The sequence below is a fragment of the Schistocerca cancellata genome, chromosome 3 (assembly GCF_023864275.1).
Source record: "Schistocerca cancellata isolate TAMUIC-IGC-003103 chromosome 3, iqSchCanc2.1, whole genome shotgun sequence".
NCBI lineage: Eukaryota > Metazoa > Arthropoda > Insecta > Orthoptera > Acrididae > Schistocerca > Schistocerca cancellata.
In genome coordinates this window covers 782,200,707-782,224,973 of record NC_064628.1, presented here as the reverse complement: position 1 = coordinate 782,224,973, position 24,267 = coordinate 782,200,707, and the positions used below count along the sequence as shown (strand labels likewise).

The following is a 24,267-nucleotide window of genomic DNA, read 5'->3' as shown; positions in this document are numbered from 1 at the left end:
ACCACTCTTCTTTGTACTTTCTCTATATCTCATATTAATCCTCATTGTTAAGCATCGCTTATTGATGGGCAGCACACAATAATTGGCCAGATAATGGGTTTTGTAAGCTACCTGTTTTATGGGTGAATTACATTTCCTCAAAATTCTCCCAATGAATCTCGGACCGCCATCTGGGTTTCCTACTACTAGTTTTATATGGTCATTTCATTAAAGGTTGCTCTGAACAGTTATATTACAGCTGTTACTGTTTCCCTGGATTTATCACCAATAGTGTAATAGATCTTTCCACCTATTTACCTGCAGGTCTTTCCAGTTTTGGGTTGTAGAGACTTTCTTATGTTCAGCAGCATCATCCGTGAACAGTTTCATAGAGCTTATTGTGTTACACGCGAAATTATTGACATACACATCGGGGGGGGGGGGGGGGGGACAACTGACAACTAAACACCCTGAAGGTCGTAGTATTACTGATTAATTTGTCGTGGTTATTGGCAATCAGATGGTACTCAGGAGGTCTGTTTGTTTCTACTCTGCAGGCAGTAACTGTGCGGAATTTAGAGGTGAACAGAGTTTACAACATTAATTCGAGGGTACAAATATGCCCCACCAACAAGTACATGCTCCTATTGAACAATCTCCAGCTGTTTGAGCAGACATTGTGAGCCTGCAGGAAACTATGGACGTATTGATGAATTGCTGCACATTTTGGGCACAGTGTATTGCTGGTGTGTCGCTGGTTTCAGCAGTTGTCTGCAGAACATACCCCCACACATAGACCAGGTTCTGGATGTCGGTGTACTACAGGTGCATGTCAAAATCAATGTATTATGTAGGCAGCAGTGCCTGACTGATTGTCATCCAAGGAAAAACAAGTGCTCTTTTTTTTACATTGTGTATTAATGCTACCGCTGGGACACACTTTTACGGTATAAGATGTGGTCTGAAGGTCTTGTCGTATATAAAGGGCATAATGGGTATAATGCAGATATTTTTATATGTTGTAGCTTAATATGTACAAACATTAGTGTGTGTGTGTGTGTGTGTGTGTTTCCCCCTCTCTGCATTGAACAGTCTTTCCACAAACACGTCACATAATTTACTACCTGAAGTTTTTTAAATGGTCATTACTAAGTGGACTATGCCTGTCAGTATAAACTGTTTTGTGTCCACACTTCAACACTTGGTCTGCTGCTGCCCAAGGGAATATAACAATTAACGCCTTGTTCTTGCCACATGTACTTGGAGGGCTAATTAACTTAAAAATATACAACTTGTATTAGCTGTAATTATTAGCCTGCAAATGATGTAAACACTGATGTAATGTTCTTCAGTACATCGCCCTCAGTCACGAATAGAAATATCTGCAGGTGCTGCATTTTTTTTTCTGGCAGTGTATATAATGAACACCAATGGCTCAGCAGCACTCCCTTGGGATACCTCCAAAATTACTTATACATCTGGTATGAACTCATCAAGGAGGACATATTAACTGCACTCTTCCAGGAAGGCCTTAAGCCAACCGCAGAGCTGCTCTGATATTCTGTAAGTTTGTAATTTGCAGTCCAGTGCAGAGCTTCTGGAAGTCAAGGTGCAGGTCGTCAATGTGGGCATTGTTACCTGATGTGCTCTGGAGTTTGTGGACAGACAGTTCAGTTTCATAAGAATGCAGTTTTCATAATCCATACTGATTCCTACTTAAGACATTTCTGTTTGCCAAAAACGTCAGATTATGTCAGCATAAAATGTATTCCATACTTCTTCCGTAGACTTGGCTTTGCACTGTTGAATACCACATATGTAATAATGGAATTCACATACTGAGAACAGAGAATGAGCAAAAGTATTCAAATGAATGAAATGCACATTTTCACACATGAAAGTATTTTCAAAACAAAACAAAAAGTTTATTCATTACTTCTTTCTTTTACAAAACTGGTGTAATTCTCAGCAAACCTCTGACAGGCTGAAAAACATCAACAACATAACAAGAAGTCGTAACCGCCAATGAGCATATCAAGTGTGTCTACATCTCTGTATTTTATTTTTTAAATAGCTTGTAAGTCACTTTTCTTCTGTGGTATTTGACAACAATGACCACAAAAACTATGCTGCCACTTGTTTGTAGCAACTTAACACAAAAAGTACATTCCTATCTTCAGGCTACAACTGTCCTCTATTGGGATAATGGTTAGATATACACTACTGGCCATTAAAATTGCTACACCATGAAGATGACGTGCTACAGACGCGAAATTTAACTGACAGGAAGAAGATGCTGTGATATGCAAATGATTAGCTTTTCAGAGCATTCACACAAAGTTGGCATCGATGGCAACACCTACAACGTGCTGACATGAGGAAAGTTTCCAACCGATTTCTCATACAGAAACAGCAGTTGACCGGCGTTGCCTGGTGAAACGTTGTTGTGATGCCTTGTGTAAGGAGGAGAAATGCGTACCATCACGTTTCCGACTTTGATAAAGGTCCGATTGTAGCCTATCGCGATTGCAGTTTACTGTATCACGACATTGCTGCTTGTGTTGGTCGAGACCCAATGACTGTTAGCAGAATATGGAATCGGTGGGTTCAGGAGGGTAATACGGAACGCCGTGCTGGATCCCAAAGGCCTCGTATCACTAGCAGTCGAGATGACAGGCATCTTGTCCGCATGACTGTAATAGATCGTGCAGCCACGTCTCGATCCCTGAGTCAACAGATGGGGAAATTTGCAAGGTGACAACCATATGCATGAACAGTTCAATGACGTTTGCAGCAGCATGGACTATCAGCTCGGAGACCATGGGTGCGGTTACCCTTGACACTGCATCACACACAGGAACACCTGCGATGGTTTACTCAACGACGAACCTGGGTGCACGAATGGCAAAATATCATTTTTTTGGATGAATCCAGGTTCTGTTTACAGCATCATGATGGTCGCATCCATGTTTGGCGACATCACAGCGAACGCATATTGGAAGAGTGTATTCGTCATCGCCATACTGGCGTATCACCCAGCGTGATAGTATGGGGTGCCCTTGGTTACACGTCCCGGTCTCCTCTTGTTCGCATTGACGGCACTTTGAACAGTGGACTTACATTTCAGATGTGTTACAACCCGTGGCTCTACTCTTCATTCGATCCCTGCGAAACCCTACATTTCAGCATGATAATTCAGGACCACATGTTGCAGGTCCTGTACGGCCCTTTCTGGATACAGAAAATGTTCGACTGCTGCCCTGGCTAGCACATTCTCCAGATCTCTCACCGATTGAAAACATCTGGTTAATGGTGGCCGAGCAACTGGCTCGTCACAATACGCCAGTCACTACTCTTGATGAATTGTGGTATCATGTTGAAGATGCATGGGCAGCTGTACCTGTACACGCCATCCAAGCTCTGTTTGACTCAATGCCCAGGTGTATCAAGGTCGTTATTACAGCCAGAGGTGGTTGTTCTGGGTACTGATTTCTCAGGATCTATGTACCCAAATTGCGTGAAAATGTAATCACATGTCAGTTCTAGTATAATATATTTGTCCAATGAATACCCGTTTATCATCTGCATTTCTTCTTGGTGTAGCAATTTTAATGGCCAGTAGTGTATTTCTTGGCCATCCTAAGAGTGCACACACAAGGCATACACAGAGTATTATATGGCTGTGGCAGTGAACAGTAAGTATAGTTTAGTTCACAGTCAGAAGCCTGATGGTAGTATCTCACTTAAGTACGTAAAAACATCAGGGGCAGTGAAATGATGAAGAATGTGCAATCACACACTTCGATGCACTGTGCCCCACCTCCCCTCCATTAGCCTCAACTGCGTGCTCATAATGGGTTTCACGCTACTATGGGGTAAATGTTTCAGAATGCTGAACTATCCTAATTTGCCATTAAGATGTCAAAACAGTTAATTGAAAGGCATACTTCTGTAGCTTCCTCTGGATAGAATCAAAGGTATTGTGTTCAAGTCACTCTTACAGGCAAACTGGAAAGCAGGGCTGAGATTGGTCTCCCATATAGGTAAAGCATCTTCAGAGGAGGTAGTGAAGTGGTATTATATTGCCTTCGATATTCGAGTAACACCAACTGTGACACCATTACCAATAAATCTGTAGCCAAAAACCTTCTGCTCCATAGTAGGAGTAAAAGTGGCTTCCAAATTTCATAAGACAGCACATGGTACTGAAGGAATCATCATGTTGATGGGGTAAACATAGATTGGTCGTGACTCCTTACACATATAAATTTAACTGTCATCCTTAAATGGTTAGAGCAGTACGAGGGACATGCTGTAGCCAACAGGCAGCAGACAACGCACCTGTATTTGAACGAATTACAAATAATCTTGGTGAAGGACATGCAAAATGATACTGATACAGCTAGAAACTTTCTGCACTCATCTAACAAACAAGCTTGTACTAAAAGTATTTTGTGTTCTTTGGCTTCTCTTCCATTTCTCTGTTTCTTTAAACAGCATGTTCCATTAACATAGTAGCAGTTTTGTGTGGGAGAGGAGGAGTGGTGTGTGAAGAAGTCAAATTATGGTTGGTGTATGACATTTTTACAGCTTACTACATTAATGATGTACATTAGGTGTCACATGACATCTGTAAATAGTACAGGATGTTAGGATTTCAATAAAGGTATTCTGACTGTAACTTGTAAAACATCTTTGAACTCCAGGTATGGACTGATGTGAAGCAAGTTTGAAACTTTTCTTATTATGTCTATTATTTGACATTATTAACATGACAGAGTATACTTACATACAATAATGTACAAAAATAAATATATTTCAAAAGCTAGACCAGCTAGCTTTAACAAAACAAATTGTTAAACAGCTCTTTTTCAGCAAATTATACAAAAATAGTGTTGTACAGATCATACAGATTAATAAAACTCTGTCTTAAAGCAAAATGCAGATGCTTGTATAATACTGTTTTCCTTATTGTACTATACACATTTCATATGACATGACTGATTTGTAGTCCTGTCTTTATCATGACCAACACTGTAAGTTGCAACTTTTGTGATGTTTCTCTCGTAATAGACACACACACACTCAATATGAAAAAGTAGATTATATGAAAATTATGTAATCTATCTGCAATGATTTAAATATGTTTATCAAATTCCACATAACAGTTGAAATTTAGATAGAGTTAGTATTTCAAATGAATTGCAACATATGGTACATATTAAGCAGTATCCAGAGTTGAAAGCAATTCTATTCAGAGCTCAAGCACTCAACACATCATTTTCTGTCATTTTAGTGAGAAATGAGTATGATTTGGAAAACACTCCATTAAACAATCAGCATCAATACTAAACAAAAAAATTCATTAAGGCACACCACATTACACACAATACAAGCTAAGATCACTTCAAAACATTTATGACAAAAGGATTTTTTTTTTAAGGCATACAAATGTTTCAACATACAATATCACGGAGTTGTTTAAAACGGAGGCAAAATGTGAAACCAACAGCAAGTCAAGAACAGTAGATGTTAAATCAGAAAAAAATCCATATTTTATGTTCAGTGTCTCACTGATGATGAGGAACTGTTGTTACAGAACTGTGCTGGCATTCAGTGGCGAGCTGGAAAGAATCAATAATGACAGCCAATGGGGACTAAATGTTACTATGTAATCAAAATGAAAAAGAACATTGTGAAACATTACTATTTTTGCTGATCCAATAGTCTATTGACCTCTTAGATGGCACTTCAATTCTCTTTCTGGTTTCACCCAGTCTCCTGACATTTACTTTTGTTTTCTTTCACAATTTCGTGCTCCATATTTCTCTCTTTTAGTGCTCCTTTCAAATGGTACAAGTTTTCTCATAGACTTGTCTTTACTTACCCTAAAATACACTTAACCGGAATTCCTTCTGGAAAACCACACACAAAATGCATCTGGTAGCTGCTATTTTAAATTTTAGTACTGTCTATATCTGACATTTGAACACTTCGGCTCTCCTTCTTGATCCATGTCATAGGTTTGGCCCAATATAACTTCTCAGTAAAGAACCTTTCTTCCATTGTATGGGTCTGTTCTACCATTTAACTGAGCTAGAGTAATTTGCTTGATAGTTATAGTAGTATTAAGTTCATATGTTCTGCTGCAATTTTTCAATTTTGCTTCCTTGAAAGTTATATAATTTTTTCCTGCTACTGTTATTTTTCTTTATTTAACAACATGCCAGATTTTTTGCTATGTAATCTGTTAAATCCATTTAATAATTCTTTTATATCCTCTTTACGTATGGGCCAACATTAAATATCAACTGCAAAACTTAATAACTGATGTTCATTGTTACCCGAGTTGTGCACTTTTCTTTCAGTGCTTCATTGTCTTATCAACTTAAAGTGAAAAAGTCTTCTGTGGTATGAATGAAGATAAACTTCTTGGAATTTTCCAGTAGCACTCCTACCTTTCTAGGCATTGGTATATGCGAATCTTGATTAAATTCACGTTTAGTTACACTGTTTCTGCATCATCTTTCTTGGCCTCTCTCTGTGCCACCTGGTATCATCCATCACCTCTCTGCCAAGTATTCTCAGTATTTTTAATTACAAAGATAGAAGGGTGTTGTTAAATTATTATAAAGAGAAGTTGCTACAGCGAGGAAATGGAGATCTGACAGCAGATGTTAACTGTCATTCATTTTGTTCAGTGTTGAAAGAATGAGTGAAAAGAAACTAAGATTAAGACAAAAATGTGGATATTATGCAATTTGTAGTGCAGCTAATGACTTAAAATAAATATAATTATAAGGAATTCTATTGAATAGAATTGGGGAGAAGAGGAGTTTGTGGCACAACTTGACAAGAAGAAGGGACCGGTTGGTAGGACATGTTCTGAGACATCAAGGGATCACAAATTTAGCATTAGAGGGCAGCGTTGAGGGTAAAAATCATAGAGGGAGACCAAGAGATGAATACACTAAGCAGATTCAGAAGGATGTAGGTTGCAGTAAGTACAGGGAGATGAAGAAGCTTGCACAGGATAGAGTAGCATGGAGAGCTGCATCAAACCAGTCTCAGGACTGAAGACGACAACAACAACAAGGAATTAAGAATAAGATTTAATACCCCATTGAAGTGTGGGAGGTAAAAATCATACACGGATACCATAAGATGAATACAGTAAGTAGATTCAGAAGGATGTAGGTTACAGGAGTTACTCAAGAGATAAAGCAGCTCACACAGGATTGAGCAGTATGGAGAGCTGCATCAATCCAGTCTTCGGACTTAAGACAACAACAGCATCAGTCCCACTGACAGTGAAGTCATTGAAGATGGAGCACAAGCTCAGATTGGGGAAGAGTGAGGAAGCCAAGCCTTTTCAAAGAAACCATCCCAGCATTTGCCTTATATGACAGAGAGAACTCACAAAAATCCTGAATCCATTTTCTTAACCACTGTTCCACCTCACTCGATAGTGAATAAAGAGTATACTCATACTCGAAGTCATGAAAATTACTCTTCCATCCCTCTTCAATATGAAACTGAACAAGACACAGACCAATAAGTTGTGACAAGTGCAGCAATAAGGCTGATTATTTGTTGAATAAGAATACCAGACGAAATGTTGGAATATCAACTGCTTATGAAGTATGGATAAGTTACCAGCAGGCAACATTTTACAACAGAAAAGGCCTCTCCACATCAAATGATGTCAAACTGACACTGGAAAAGCAATTGATGACGACTATAGTCTGAAACATATTTTTGACATATACAATGAGATATACTGAAAATATAAATTGAAGTAGTCTGTTGAAAGCTATAGGAAATGGTTAAGAATAACATGGACAGAGAGGAGAAAACCAAACAAGCAGTCATACAAAAAGTCATTAACATACCAGAATTGTGCAACACCACAAAAAGAAGAAAGCATGTCTTGATGGAGAATGTCCTGAGACATAGGATCACAATATTAAAAAGCACAATGGAAGGAAAGCGTAGTATGTGAAGGATTTGTATTGAATATGCCAGCCAGATAGCTAGGAGCATGACTGCAATGTATTTACAGAAATAGGTTGGTAAGCTGAAGAGCTACTGTTAATGAATCTTAAAACAACTGTAAACTAGAAGAAAATCTGACAAGTGTAGCAACATATATATGATCACAGTGCTATCCATAATGGATTTGATTACTTATGATCCATTCCTCTTTATACTGTGGAACTTAACTAGGAGAAGGCAAAGGAAGTGAGAAACAGGTGAAAATCTTTCATGCAAATCATGATAAAAGTTGATAAAATATCTATATTGTTTAATTGATACAAAAAAAGGGGTAATAATTACATTAAAACTATACACAAGTCAGTCGTCTGGAAAGAAATCTGTTCTTCTGGTGCTAGGAAGAAGATGGGGGCAAAGCAACTGGAGATTTTAAAATCTTGTATGGATAAAGACAAGGTATTCAGATACCCAACAATGGCAACTACACCAAGAGGTTAACACAATGCTTATAAAGAGAAGATAGCACAGAAATGATGACACAAGGCAGAAACTACTTTAGCATTTGTCAAAAAAGACGTAATGACCAAAAATAAATTGAGAGAGGAAGTCAAATGAAGGAAAGAGAAAGTACAGAACAAACATGTAAGTGAATGCATGGAGTAGTATGTGAAATTTCAAGTGAGTAGGAGAGAAGGAAGTGAGGAGATGTAAAAATGTAAATGTTTTATGACTAGGGCCTCCCGTCGGGTAGACTATTCGCCCTGTGCAAGTCTTTTGATTTGATGCCACTTCGGTGACTTGCGCATCGATGGGGATGAAATGATGATGACTAGGCCAACACAACACCCAGTTCCTGAGTGAAGAAAATCTGCGACCCACCCAGGAATCGAACCTGGGCCCTTAGGATTGACACTCTGTCATGCTGACCACTCAGCTACCAGGGGAGGATAGTGAGAAGATGTAGATTAGAGGAACATAGGAAATAGATACGCACAGAAGAGATTAGTGCAAGATAATTTAAGAGAGCTGTGGGAGGCAAGTTCGAACTAAAGAGCAAGATCTTGCATTTGGAGTGCTGGAGGAAAGAAACATGCACATGGCAAAACTTTGTAAACCTGATTGCTTTGTTTGCCCAAGTAACCTGTCACTGTTATACTGAAAAGAAAAACCACGTTGAATAATAAAGTTAGCCTACATTTTTCCAAATGCAGTAACTCTTATTTATCTGCAAAGTCTATTCTTACAATTACAGAATGCAAATCTCTGATATATCAAGTATGTGCTTTAGGTTTGTGCTTTACCTGATTTTGAGTACAGAGAGCAAAGAAGGCTTCACTATAATTCTGAGAAAACAACTGAACAATTTACACATACCTAATACATCTTCTATTACGAGTCTTTAGAAATGCCACATAATATGTATTTTTAATCTAACTGCAGAATGGTGTGGTAAAACATGAATTCTGATCAAAATGTATGTTCTCTGAATCACATCCACAGCATCATAATCTCTATAGAAACAAATAAAGTTTCCAACTGTCCAATTTTGTGTTGTTAAATTTTCTCATTATTTTTGCTACCTCCAAATCCTGTACCATCTGGTATTTCATTACTTCAACTTCACTCTGAGCATTCAAGAACAAAGAATATATTTCAAAAATGCTGAATACACCAGTAGATACAGGCAGGTTACTGGTCAGTATAACATCTTATTACACCTTTAAAGTGACTCCATTAGGTGTGTGCGTGTGTTGTGCTGTTCAGTATTCATCTGTGTTTCATTCATCTTTGTCAGAAAAGCTGAACTACTCTATGATACAACAAATATTTCCTATGAGCTTATTTTCCACAATACAAGTTCTTTAACACGTTCATAATTAAAATATTGAGGAAAATCTATAGCCAGTTGCTCCACAGTCCAGTTAGAACCAGGAGGCTTACGCTGAATGTTTGATAAGCATTGCAGAAAGTGTTCATAGCATGGTGCTACACAGTCCAGATCAGCCACGGTGAACACAAATCTGTATCAAAAACAAACAAACAAATAAATAAAAACAGTTAAAATAAAAATATTTGAAAAACAAATATATTTGCAATTACAGACAAGCAAATGTACAAATTTCAGTTTGTGCATTTATGAAAAACAGTTAACTATAGCTGTTAGGAGATGCCTGTCATTGACAGAAAATAGCCAATACTTACAAAAGCAATTTTTGTAACTTGAAAATGTTGGTTTTTCTAGAGTGATACTTCTCATTAAATTTTCCTTGGTTGTCAGCCAAATAACAACATTGTCTTGAAGCAACATTTCAACAAGTTTCCTACTCATTGCCTTCTGTTACTTTGCCTAAGCAAGAAAGTAAGAAACTTCTCAAAATGTTGCTTCATGATAATGCAGTTCCTCAGTTGGCAACTGAAAAAAACTTTCATAAATGCTTTATATTCAGTAACCAGTAATTGAAATCACAGGCAGGAGATAAGCTAAAGTGCTTGCCTGACATATGCTTGTGACACAGGACTGGCATATGTGAAAATTTAAGTAATTATTTATCTTTTTAATAAGTGTAGCAATAAGTAGCAAACAAACAGTTGCTGAACTGTGAAACGTTGCTGTTGTATTTGTGTGCGTCCACCCATCCCGCCACCCCCACACATTTTGTAATACATGTCCTGATCAGAAAAGAGTAAATAAAATAAAATTTAAAGAACAATATATCTGCATTTCTACATTACCCACCTTTTCTCTAGAGCCACATACACAGTCTTTGCTGGTGGAACTACCAAGAGCTTAGCAAGAGAGTCAACAAACGCTTCTGTCAAATCATTGTCATAAATTACTGAAAATAAGTAAAAAACATTAATTCAGTAAAAGCAGCAAAAAATAATACCTGACATATTTATTGCTTTTGCACAACATATATTTCATAAATGATATATTTAAAAACATGATACAATATTAATGAAATTAGTAAATGTATTTATTATGTTTTCTCACAACTAAGGGTACAGACAACATACTTTTTGACTCATCTTGATACATTGGTGCATTATACAAATTATTTGATTGTTGTACCCATCTGAATTTAGTTCTATCAAAGTCTCTGATGTTGCAGCCAGTTTTTGTACTTGTGATTATAGTTTATTGTTTTCATATATTGGGTTCGTGGTTGCTTTGGTGGTCTGTTCAGTTTTAAGTGTACCACTGGCCTTATGGAGCTGCCCAATTCTCCTGATACTCTTTCTACATCTGTAGTAGTTTCACAAGAAAATATTACAAACTTTCATAATAAATCATATTGTGCATATTTTGGTCTGTAAATTATGAAGAGATCAAGTCATGGGTTCCACATAACACATGGATGGCTGATTTGTGCACAAGAGCCTTGACGGTACTGTTAGTCCAGGACAACAACCTTCCATTGTGGAATTCCATTGATGAAAACATAACAAAGGTATCCTTATGAGGATTCTAATTTACATCTACACAGATACTCCACAAACCACTGTAGGGTTTGTGGAAAGCGGGTACACTGTACTGCTTAATAGCCATTTTCTTTCCTGTTCCACATGCAAATAGAGCGAAAGAAAAACAACTATTTGTACGCAGATACACAACATATACATATAATGAATGGATTGATTTTCTCAGTCTTACATGTCAGTCCCAAGTTTGAATAGTGGGTTGGGCACAGGGCTATCACCTTGTCTTACAAAGAAATCATTTGTCATAAAAACAGCAATAAGAAAGAGCAAAGGAAGTATGAACAGCATGAAAATGTTGAGTTCCAAAATTAAAACACATCCAAAAGGCCATACAGCAACATAACTTCACTTGGCATTGGACTCAACAAAGTCAAATCTTTATATGGATGTGGAACTTCATTGAATAATTATTCAGATTCAGTAATGACAGCTTCCAAATCTTAGGCATTAGTGAGGCTGGACAGATAGGGAGCAGTAAAACGATAATGACATATTACCATGGGACAATACCATATGAACTAAAAAAAAGTCAGTACATCCTTACTTAAACTTGGAGTTACCAGTTCTCACATTATTTTGGTATGATATCAAACAAGACACTACACCTTCAATAAAACTGTTGCCAGTGTGTTATGTCATTTTTTGTTTCATAGACCAATTTATTTACCAGTAAATACAACACCCTGATGTAAGCCACTGACAACAGTGGCTGAAAGTTTAGTCCATAAAACAACATGATGATGAAGCCACATAACTGGAAAATTACTACTGAAGATGACAAAGATTGTGAAAACCAACACCCACACATGGTTTCAAACAAGGCACATAAAATATCCAATAAAATTTTTATTGGTGTGTGACCATATTGTCAGGTTCTTTTGTAGATCAGTTTATTTAGTTAGGTAATGTTCCAAATCATGAGGTGAAATTACCGTCCTTGACTACAATGCACTAAACAAGCCATCAGAGAGATATCATAGACCATGTGGTTCACCCATATGAATTTTCAATACAGGTCCATGATGATGATGATAATGATGATGATGATGATGTGTGTCCATTACTGCCTTGCAATATGAAATCCCTATGCATTTAAAATACATATTATCCATACAGGAGAATCTACAGCATGACTTGCAGATCACATGACAGATTTTTCTTGAGTGGGACTGAAGGCCACAGATTATCTCTGAAAGATATGTGTCCACTGTGGAACACTAATTACCACTTGGAGATAACATGAAAGCACTGTCTTGAACGAGACTAAAGGCCAGGATACTCCCTGGAGGATGTGTGTGTCTACTGTGGAACGTCATCCGCTGTAATTGTTTGGTCTCCAGCTGAAGAACTGGCATCTAACAAAACTATTCTGTGTTTGGTCACTAAAAGTTTAGTATTCGACAGCAATTTGGATTCCTTGCCCAGGCCAGGTACTGAAATGGAGAACAGACTGAGGATACTCAGGTTACATACAGTACGTAGCCACGCATATCATGTGGAGCTGTCCACTGATACAATACTGCCTGAAAATGCTGGTGACAAGAACTTTTTCACCATGCAACTATTCCAGTGAACCATAGAGCCCGAGTTTTTAAATCTTTGGCAGCAGCAGTTGTACTTGGAACAGCAAAACCAACTGCAACAACAGCAACGGCAAGAGAAACAGTGACATTTCCAGCAGCAACAGCAGAAATTGCTGTTACAGCTGCTGCAAAACCAACAACAGTTGGCAGTTGCAGTTTCATCACCTCCTCCTCCACCATTCACTTCCTTCAGCAAGATGATTGAGAGTTAGGAGGTCTATTTAAGTCATTTTGTTCTTCACTGCAAGCCAAGCCAAATAACTGATCCTGAACATCACTGTGTAGTTTCACTGTCTCCCAGCAATAAACTGTATGAAATATTGCAGAAACTATGCACCTATCACACCCCAGTAGTTTGAGTTTTCTGAGATTTATGGTTTACTGTCTATTATGTTTAACACACCCAAGTTGCTACAACCAGGCTCCAGTGTAATCAATGTGTCAAGCAATGTAAGCAATCCTACACAGCATGGGCTGCTGAATTGCAAGGCTTCACACGCAAATGTGGTTTTCCCTGCAAACAGTGTGGCACATCATATGTGAAATCCTCAAGCCATGATATTACTGTATGTCTCCTTCTGATAGAGAAGTTAGTGTGAAGGTTTTGGAGTCATCTAACCCAATCTGAGTGATTTGCTAAAAATTGCCAAAGCTCATGAAGTAACTGCATCAGCATAAGCTATGTTTCATGATTCCTCTGAAGTCAACTTTGTACTACTATTAGTTGCATTTGTGCTGTACAATCAACTGGTGACTTGTAATCATTATCATCATCCCATTTACCAAGCACCTGGTAGTCTGGCGACATGGGATTCAGTAATTAGTACAGTAGTTAGTGCAGTTGTTTGTGACCCACCACCCTCATTGTCAGTAGATGCGCAAAAACAGAAGTACTTCGTTCACTGACTGCATGATCTAAAGTGAGCAAATGTTCATACAAGAGTCTCCTCCCCATCATTGTTAGAGGGTCCTAGAAAAGTTCATGCCATCAGATCATGGTCAGATCACGGCCCACAGCATCACTGCTCTTTTCATGACTTCACTTGTTTTACATACTGCAAACTTGCCATCAAGAAAGAGACAATGTGAAGAAACAACACACTGAAAAATTATCTCATAGCAGTTGCATATTTTATGATAATACTTGTGATATTATACAATCAAATTAGGCATCAAATCAATAATTTAAGTTTGAAATAGTATTTTTGTGAAGCAGACCTGCTTGATAAAGAAAATGTCATAATATTTTATCTACCAAATGAAAATTTTATTTATTCATATGATGCAAAGAGAAGCATGCTCTGAATGCAGCAGCTAGCACCTATGCTCTTCTATAGTGGGGGAAGTCTGGAACAAAAGAAAGAAGCCCAAGATATTTTTGTTAATAATGTGATATCACATGTCAGAAACCAAAATACTGCTTTTGAATGATTTTATTGTAAAAAATGACCACTACGGTTAATTATGGCTGGTTAGTTGCATGCCATATTTGGCTGAGTAAAGTATTTAACATCTGCCATGCAAATAATTTGAACATTACTGAACACGATTGTGTAATCTGAGTTACGAGAGGTGATCAATGGTTACTTTTAGAATAATGATATAGAGCAATCTTGCATTCAATTGATGCCACAAATTTCCTTCAAGCTGACACATTGAAATTTGAGTTTTGAAGTTTCATTTAAATTTATTATGAAACTTGATAAGAAGACTGAAACCATACTTCACTAATTTACCATCACACAACAAATGTAGAATTTTAGATGGGCAAGTCACAACGTGTATATGAATTTTATTTTAGTATCTGTAACACTGATGGCTATGGATTCATAGGTCTGAGATTCATTTCCCAACCAATCCCAGAACTTTTAATTGTCACTTATGACTTTCAACTCTGGCAACATTAGATTACATGAAAATTTTTGACTTGCACCACAGTGTGGAGTCCATTACAGGTCCCCTAAACTGGCTGAATAAGTCAGTTCGGTCAGAGGAATGCAAGCACAGATATATAACTTCCAATAGAGCCATGTTTAGAAATGCATTGTAGTGTCAGACCTTCAGTTTGATGACAGTTTTACCTTTTTAACACTTCTTGGGTATTACATCATGATCATAATGTCAGCTACAGAGTGTTCACGACACCAATGGCAAAACATAGTATTCAATGACCACATAAGTGAATCACAGTTGGAAGTAGGAAACCATACACATATCAGGCAGTAGCAGTTTGTCAGGATATGAAATGGAATGATCACATAGAGTCAATTGTAGGTAAACCGGATGGTAGATTTCAGCTCATCATTAGGACACTAGGAAATGCTCTCAGCCTACAAAGGAGAATGCTAACAAAACACTCATGTGAGCTATTGCAGAATACTGATCAAGCATGTGGGATCGGTACCAAATAGACTAACAGGAGATACTGGCAGTATACAAAGAAGGGCAGTGTGAATGGTGACATGTTTGTCTGACCTGTGGGAGTGAGTCACAGAAATGCTGAAAACCTGAACTAGCACATATTTGTAGACAAAAGGTAAACTATTCCATGGAAACATATTTACAAAGTTTCAAGAATCATTATTAAGTGGGGAATTTAGGAACATACTGCCGCTCTGTAGGGACTGTGAAGACAAGATTAGACTAATTACCACATGCACAGTGGTATTTAAGCATTCTTCCTGTGATTCACACACAAATGGAATGAAAAGAAATCCTAATACATGGCGCAATGAGAAATATGCTCTACAATGGACTACAGTGTTTTGCAGAGTATGGATGTAGATGAAGATGTAAATGTAGATGTAGATGTAATGATTAGTGAATGACAGATGAATGTGAATTGGGAAATTAATAAATAGTGTTGTCTGCCAAAGAACAAAATTTTAACCGATACCTGCCTCACTGGATATGACAAATCAATAAACTGATCCTCTACATAGTGTTGCTCTCTATTCAAGCTTTAATGATATTACGAACACTTTGAAAACCATTACTTGCGTCTGCACACATTCATTAACCTGCTGGCGAGCAGTTGCCTTTCCTAACTTTTATTTGTTTAAGCTTCTAAATAACATATTTTGTCCTTGAGATATTTGATTTGTACAATTTTCCCTTTGTACTTTTTCCTCTCTAGTCCCTGAAAAAAGAAAATATAACTGACTACAAAACCCATGGGTATCTATTTTTTTCTTCCCTTCGTAGGAAAAATATACCTAAAAGCAAAGATGATGTGACTTACCAAATGAAAGTGCTGGCAGGTCGACAGACACACAAACGAACACAAACATACACACAAAATTCAAGCTTTCGCAACAAACTGTTGCCTCATCAGGAAAGAGTGAAGGAGAGGGAAAGACGAAAGGATGTGGGTTTTAAGGGAGAGTGTAAGGAGTCATTCCAGTCCCGGGAGCGGAAAGACTTACCTTATGGGGAAAAAAGGACGGGTATACACTCGCACACACACATATGTATGTGTGTGTGTGTGTGTGTGTGTGTGTGTGTGTGTGTGTGTGCGTGAGTGTATACCTGTCCTTTTTTCCCCATAAGGTAAGTCTTTCCGCTCCCGGGACTGGAATGACTCCTTACCCTCTCCCTTAAAACCCACATCCTTTCGTCTTTCCCTCTCCTTCACTCTTTCCTGATGAGGCAACAGTTTGTTGCGAAAGCTTGAATTTTGTGTGATGTTTGTGTTCGTTTGTGTGTCTGTCGACCTGCCAGCACTTTCATTTGGTAAGTCACATCATCTTTGCTTTTAGGTATATTTTTCCTACGAAGGGAAGAAAAAAATAGATACCCATGGGTTTTGTAGTCAGTTATATTTTCTTTTTTCAGGGACTAGAGAGGAAAAAGTACAAAGGGAAAATTGTACAAATCAAATATCTAAAGGACAAAATATGTTATTTAGAAACTTCCCTTCAATATACATGTAATGTTTGTCTGTCATGTACTTCAAATAAGCCTTTTAATACTGTGTCAGAACATAATTATTTTCCAATAAAACACTTTTTGAACTTAAAGACAATTGATTTTACTTGTAATCCACAACATAATTAAGAAAGCATTATCAAGCATTTTGTATCATCTATATAGTATCATTTTTAGTAAATTCATTTACTTTTACTTACCATCAGCTGCCAAAATGGTTGTCACTTCTCTTAATTTTTCTTCCAGTTCACTACTCCATTTCTTAGCAAAAAAATCAAATCCCATAACAGAAAATTTTGATTTTATCCATTTCTTGTTGCGCTCTTTGTTAGCCCATATTAATTCAAGGATTTCTTCTGTGTCAATATCTAATTAAGTAAAACACAGATGAAAATAACAATTCAGGATAAACTGGGTGCAAAATAATACCTAAATGGTATACTGAAATGATATGTTTCTGGTTTGTTAACAGAAACAAAAATAAAAAATATATTAATTTAGTTAAATGCAACATGAAAACATAGTGTCCTTCGAAAAACACCTGAATTGAAAATTATTATGTAACAGCAAAATAATAGCCTGTTTAGTGTGGTGTTTTTATGCAAAGAATACAAATTAGTAAATTATAATTGGATCTCAGTACTACACTGGAATATCCTGAGTATAATATATACAATGTGATGAGTACAGACAACCATTCATTCAACAGTGGAGACACTGAGCGCTTGATAGATTTATAAATAAGAATTTGTATATAGCAGCTCAGCTTATAATCTAGCATACTACATACACAGTTCTGAGACCTGGTGAAGTTAATTAGTTTCATGTTCCATGAATCATTTTGTACAATAAATCATAACCTGGAACAAGTCATTTTAGATTCACATTGCAAATTAATTTGTAAACATGGCTTCATGCTGAATATTAATAACCTTTACAAATATACAGATGTGAGTTAGTAATTCCTACCCAAGACCTTTTACATATTACAATACAGGGAGTTGTCAATTAGAAACTTGTTCAGTTTGTTTTCAAATTTTACTATGCTGTCTGTCAAGCATTTTATATCATCAGGTAAGTGATCAAAAATTTTTGTTACAACATTGTACACCCATTTTACACAACCTTAACATGGAGTAATCAATGTCATTTTTCCATCTGGTGTTGTAATTATGTACATCATTGTTCCTTTAGAACTGTGGTGGATGTTTTACAACATACTTCAGGAGAGAATAAATATGCCGTGAAGCATTAGTCAGAATGCCCAACTCCTTAAATAGATGTCTATCAGATGATCATAGGTGATCACTACATATTATTCCTACAGTATGTTTTTGAGCAATGAAAATTTTCTTTCTTAAAGATAAGTTACCCCAGAACATTATTCAATATGAAATTATTGAATGAAAACATCCACATACGTCAATTCAGTGAATTGTCTCTTCACAAGATCTGCAATGATTCTGATTGCAAATGTAGCTCAACTAAGTTGTTTTAGGAGTCCAAAATAGTGCTTTTTGCAGTTTAAATTTTCATCAATATGGACACCTAAGAATTTTGAAGTTTCCACTCTATTTATTATTTCCTCACCATGTATTACACTTATAACTGACGTAGTACCCCTAGAAGTGCAGAACTCAATATGCTGTGTCTTTTTAAAATTTAGGTAAGACCATTTGCACAAAACCAGTCAATGTTACTTTTAAGAACATTGTTTATCATCTCTCCTATTTTTGTACATTATGCTTGGAGCAATTACAGTGCTAGTTCAGCTGCAAAAGGAACTAATTCTGCTTGGTGTATAGTAGACAGAAGATCATTTACTTATATGAGGAACAACAGTGGACCTAAGACTGAGCCTTAAGGAACCCCATAGATAATTTTTCCTGAGTCAGCACTACGTCCCTGGACTATATTGGTTGAATTACTAAGTAGAGATTCCTGCATTCTTATGGTTAGACATGACATTGTCCATTGGTTGGCTATACCATCAATCTCATAAAACTTCAATTTATCTAGGAGAATACTGCGATTCACACAGTCAAATGCCTTAGATAGGTCACAGAAGATACAACTGGTGCCACTTTGCTATTTAATGCTTGTAAAATTTTGTGAGTGAACACGTACTTGATGTTCTCAGTAGAGCAACTCTTCTGAAACCCAAACTGTGATTTGCTGAGGATAGTATTGTTACTAAGGTGAGATTCTATTCTAGGAAACATCACCTCAAAGATTTTGGAAAATGACATCAGCAGTGAAACAGCTGGTAGTTGCTGACATCTCCTTTACCACCTTTCTTAAAGAGGGGTTTAACAACAGCATATTTCAGTCTCTCTTGAAAAATGCCTTGAGTGAGTGAGCAATTAGATAGTTAAGATAAGACTGGGCTTATTAAATGGGAACAAATTTTTAGTACTCTATTGGAAGTCAGATGAGCTTTTATTTTTGAGAAACTGTATAATTTTCCTAATTTCAGAGGGAGAAGTTGGTCATATATTCACATGACTGAATATAATGAGAGTTACTCTTTCAACATATTGGTGTAATTTTTCCCTTGAACTGTTTGTCCCTATATTTTCTACTGTATGTAAGAAATAATTATTCAATATATTTGCTACCTGTGACTCATCATTTATAGCCCTTCCACTCAGTTCATTAGTGATGTTATCTTGCCTCTCATTTCAATACATTCCATATAGCCTTAAGCCTATTGTCGGAATTACTAGTTTATGGTATTATGTGCATGTTCCTTGATTTTTAACAGGCTTTCTTAGTAATTTTGAGTAGTTTTTGTAGTGCGCAACTACTGCAGGATCTCTACATGTTTTTTACACAGACACATTTCCCTTTTTCTTTCACAAAAATTTTTACATGGCTGTTTAGTGTCCTTTCTGATTAGATTATGCGGAAAGCTATTTTCAAATAATGATATGAATTTATCACAGAATAGATTAAACTTCCTGTTAGGCTTTGGTTTATTATAAATGTCACCCCAGGTCATCTCTCCCTAATAGGCCATGAAGGCCCAATAGTACCGACGGGCCGCTGTGTCATCCTCAGCCCATGGGTGTCACTGGATGCGGATACGGAGGGGCATGTGGTCAGCACACCACTCCATCTCTTGTAAACTAATCTTAAAAAAAATTATCTCGGATGATTGATTATTCTAACTGATTTACACTAAGGAGTATTCTTACTATAAGGCAATGTGTCATTTACCCTAACTAACTGCGTATTATGATCAAGAATGCATACAAGACATAAAAAATGGCTTCAGTGGGGCAGCAGCCTGTGGAAAAGTAATCACGGCAACTACAGGTAAACATCACACAAGGAAATATTCACACTGTACAGGACCTTATGGTTAGCATCGGAACTTCCCAGTTTAAGTATTGCTTCACCAATAACAGCAAGATTATAACAACCAAGATATAGTTCTCTAATTCACTACACCATGCAGTGAATTATGGGTCTCCCATTACATTCTTGTCAAACAAAACAATCAAGCAAGAAGTGGAGGAGGAAAGACAAAACCATCAAAAGTATCTGGGCACCCCTATGTAACGCAGAACGGACCACATGTCATGAGAGAGGGAGTATGTGTTGTTAGTAGAAAGCAATAACAGCAGACTGGATCAGTCAGTGATTTTGAACATGGACTAATCATTGGAAGTTGCCTCAGTAACAGATCCAACAGAAACATTTCAAGCCTTCTAACACTGTTGAAGTTAAATGATGGTGTTGTGATAATGAAGTGGAAATCCACAGGGACAAACACAGCTAAACTAAGACCAGGTAGACCCCATGTACCTACTCTTGGGCATTGCGGAGGTCGGTTGGAAAAAAAAAGTAACCACACACTACCTGAAGTTCAGCTAGAACAATGACTGTACATAGGAAGAAGGGGATTCAACATTCGAGCAGCTCCTCATACAGCTAGCACAGTGACTGTGCACAGGAAGAATGGGATACGACATTCAAGCAGTTCCTCATTAGCCACACATTTCTGTAGTCAATGCTAAGTAAAGCTTGAGGTTTTGTAAAGATTGACATGACTGGACAGTGGATGACTGGAAATGAGTGACTTTGAGTGACAAATCACACAACATCCTGTGGTAATCTGATGGAAGGGTCTGGCATCATGTGTAGTGCTAATAGTGAAGTACATAGGAGGTAGTGTTATGATAGGGATGTGTCTTTTGTGGTTGAGGTATAGTACCCTTATTGAACTTAAGGAAATGGTTAAATATAGAAGGATGTGAACCTATTTAACAGCGCTGTGCACTGCGTACAGTAGAGGAACAGTTCAGAGACAATGTTGTATCCCCATGACAATGCACTTGTCATAAAGCAGTGTCTGGGACACAGTGGTTTGTGGACAGTAACAGTCCTAAGCTGAACACAGTGGAACAAATTTGAGGTGAGTTAGAATTTCTTCTTGCTCCTGGCCCCAGTGTTCAACATCACTATCTTCTTTGGTTCTGGGTCTTGAGGAAGAATGGGCTGCCATTCCTCCACAGACATTCAGACACACCTCACTAAAAGTGCCCACAGCAGAGTGCAAGTCATCATAATGGTAAAGGGTGAACACACCCCATATTAGTGCCCACTAATAGATGTCTGGATGCTTTTGGTCAGATAGTGTATAGCAATTAAAAAACATCAAGAATGAATTTAAAGTGGCCTTGTCCTGAAAGTCAATGCAAGGTCATGTGCTGCTAGATTAAAGTATGTTAAACTAGTGGAAACTGAAGATCAAAACCTTGAGTATTTTCCAAATGGACTAGATATTTTGTTTTGTTAGTGTTGTTGACTTGGTTGTAGAGAAGAACATGGGGCTACATGCAGCAACACCAGAGCTTATCCAAAACTGGATATGAATATATCTACAGCTCTTTTTAACAGAAGCCATAGAAACTGCACATTTGATGGAAAAGGCACATTAAAAATGGAAGGGTGTATAGAGAATGTAAGGATGTATTTTATATTGTTACATGGATGTAACAATTTAAAAAAGTGACATTATGTTTTGACCTCCCGTGATAAAATCAGCATCTACATTGCAACAACAATGGCTGGATTCATCATAGTAAAACTTACCAGTTAAACATGGGAGCATACAAAAAACACTAAATTAAAAATTATTGCGGTTTCATGGAATATCTGTGCACTTAAAATATTTGTAATAACAGCTATGTGATTGATCCTGTAGATGTGAAGAAATTATCAAAGTTGGTAATTGATGTAAGCAATAAATTCAATAGTTGACTGGCCATTAAATGCATCTCCTTTCTCCCAGTCTGGTAGTTAACAGTGTTCCAATCCATCTCCTTTCTCCCAATGGTTTAGAAAATTTCATGGCTGACAGTTTCAGATATAATTTTGCTTGATAATCATTATTACAACAGCAGATAACTAACTCATATAAAATATTGCTGGTTCTAGGGCAATACTGCCATTACTGAATCATTACAAAACATCAAATTTTACACAACTACATGGAAGCAAGATCACAAGTTTAATTTAACTGTTTAAGAGAAAATTTCTGTCCCACTGCATACGACCACAACAAAACTGATGTGTTTCAGAAGGGCAAGTTTCCATCTTCAGATGGACACTTTCACAAGATCAGAATATCCCATAAAACAATTCTTTTAATTTTTTTTTAAAGGAAATACAGAAAGCAAAAAGAACAGAAAAAATAAGAGGTAGGAATAGGTATTCGTATTAGTGTAAAATAATACAGTCATGTGCATAAATCCTCTGAATACATATGTCACCTCCAGAGACTGTGTAATAAACACAAAATTTTTAGGAATGACTATTGTTTCTCAGTTGAAGTGGTGTGAACACACAAAGATACTGGCAAACAAAACATCAGCAACATGTTATGCCCTCAGTGTCCCATCATCAGCATATAACAGTCAGTGTCTTTTAATTACATGCTATTCATATGTACACTCAGGTCTAAGCTGTGAAATTCTTTTCTGGGAAACAAATTCACAAAATATGAACACAGCTTTAAAACTACAGAAAAAGGTTCAAGAATAATAACTAAAAATAGTATTTGAGCTCACTGGAAAGATCTGCTCAAAACATTGGGGATTTTAAGTACATCATGTGAGTTCATTCACAAATCAGTTGTACACATCAAACAGCTCTGTCCATGACCAAGGGACAAGAGCAAGACTGAAACTACATTCGCCAAAAAAAGAATAGATGTAAATCACAAAACAGTATTTCTACCAAGGAACAATACTGTTTAATAAATTGCCGAAGAGGATTAAAGAGATCACTAAATAAACTTATTTGAAAAGAAAGTTAAGAAGAATCTGTTAAACAATACATTATAGACAATGAGGGATCACTCAGATAACACAAAAAAATATTACATGCATACATAATAATCTTACTTGAGTTTTCTGCCTATTAGAAAAGAAAAAGTTCTCTAATGTTTGTCTCTAGAAGTAACTATGTTTAACAATTGATAGTTTCTGTGTGTCAGAATATAAAGAGTAACAACTGCTACGTTACACTTGTCTCCTACTGCAAATGATTGGGTATAATCAAAACAAGTAACAGTTGACATTTTCCGTGTGTTAGATTACTACAAAAGGAACAAGCACTGTCTTGCACTTGTCTCCCATTGTGGTTAAAGTATTCAACTGTGTACTGTTGGAACGAGTTACAAGCAGAGCACTGGTCTCTGGCAGTCTAATATGGAACTCAGCAATCAAGAGTTGATGGGAAAGACTATCAAATAGAGTGGTATGGTGTGTTCATTGATTTGTAAAGATATAAAGCCACTGCAAGACACCTCTCTGAATGAAGTTGAATCACTGGGAAATAAATTGTTCTTAAACTGAATCTTTTAAGTGATGGCATTCTTATTCATTTCCTACAGTGCCAACAATTTCTCCTCTACATTCCAAAATCACTTGCGCTAAGATTCCTAGGGGACTTGCTTCCTCTCGCTCCATTACAGGTAACTCATTGTCGATTGTCATCAACATCCTGATTGCACCATGCAGGTCACACCTTCATCCAAAGCTAGTCTGTGCCGGGATGCGACACTTTCTGTAAAGTGAAAGGGTAAGGATGGGACAATCTTGGATGTTACATATCCAGAAGAAATGGATGGAGACCAGAGAAGTAAAATAATTAATGAGCAAAGGTTGAGAGTAGAGGGAAAAGAAATGGCTGATAGCAGGAGTAAATCTGTGGGAGAAGTGGAAACTACTAAATTTTGTGTCAGAGATATGAGAAGAGATTTTGGTCGAGAAAGCCTTATCCTGATGTA

At 37.1% G+C, this 24,267-nt stretch overlaps 1 protein-coding gene across 1 annotated transcript in view; it reads right to left on the bottom strand.

Annotated features, from left to right (window-relative positions):
- Positions 1-1,883: 1,883 nt before the first annotated feature.
- LOC126175832 (methyltransferase-like protein 22) overlaps positions 1,884-24,267 on the bottom strand; it is a 47,467-nt gene continuing 25,083 nt past the window's right edge. The window contains exons 4-6 of the mRNA XM_049922833.1: positions 17,168-17,335; positions 10,712-10,811; positions 1,884-9,995 (exon numbers count right to left, since the gene is read on the bottom strand). Coding sequence (XP_049778790.1) covers positions 9,806-9,995; positions 10,712-10,811; positions 17,168-17,335 — 458 coding nt within the window. The 3' untranslated portion in view covers positions 1,884-9,805. The remainder of the gene's footprint in view (positions 9,996-10,711; positions 10,812-17,167; positions 17,336-24,267) is intronic.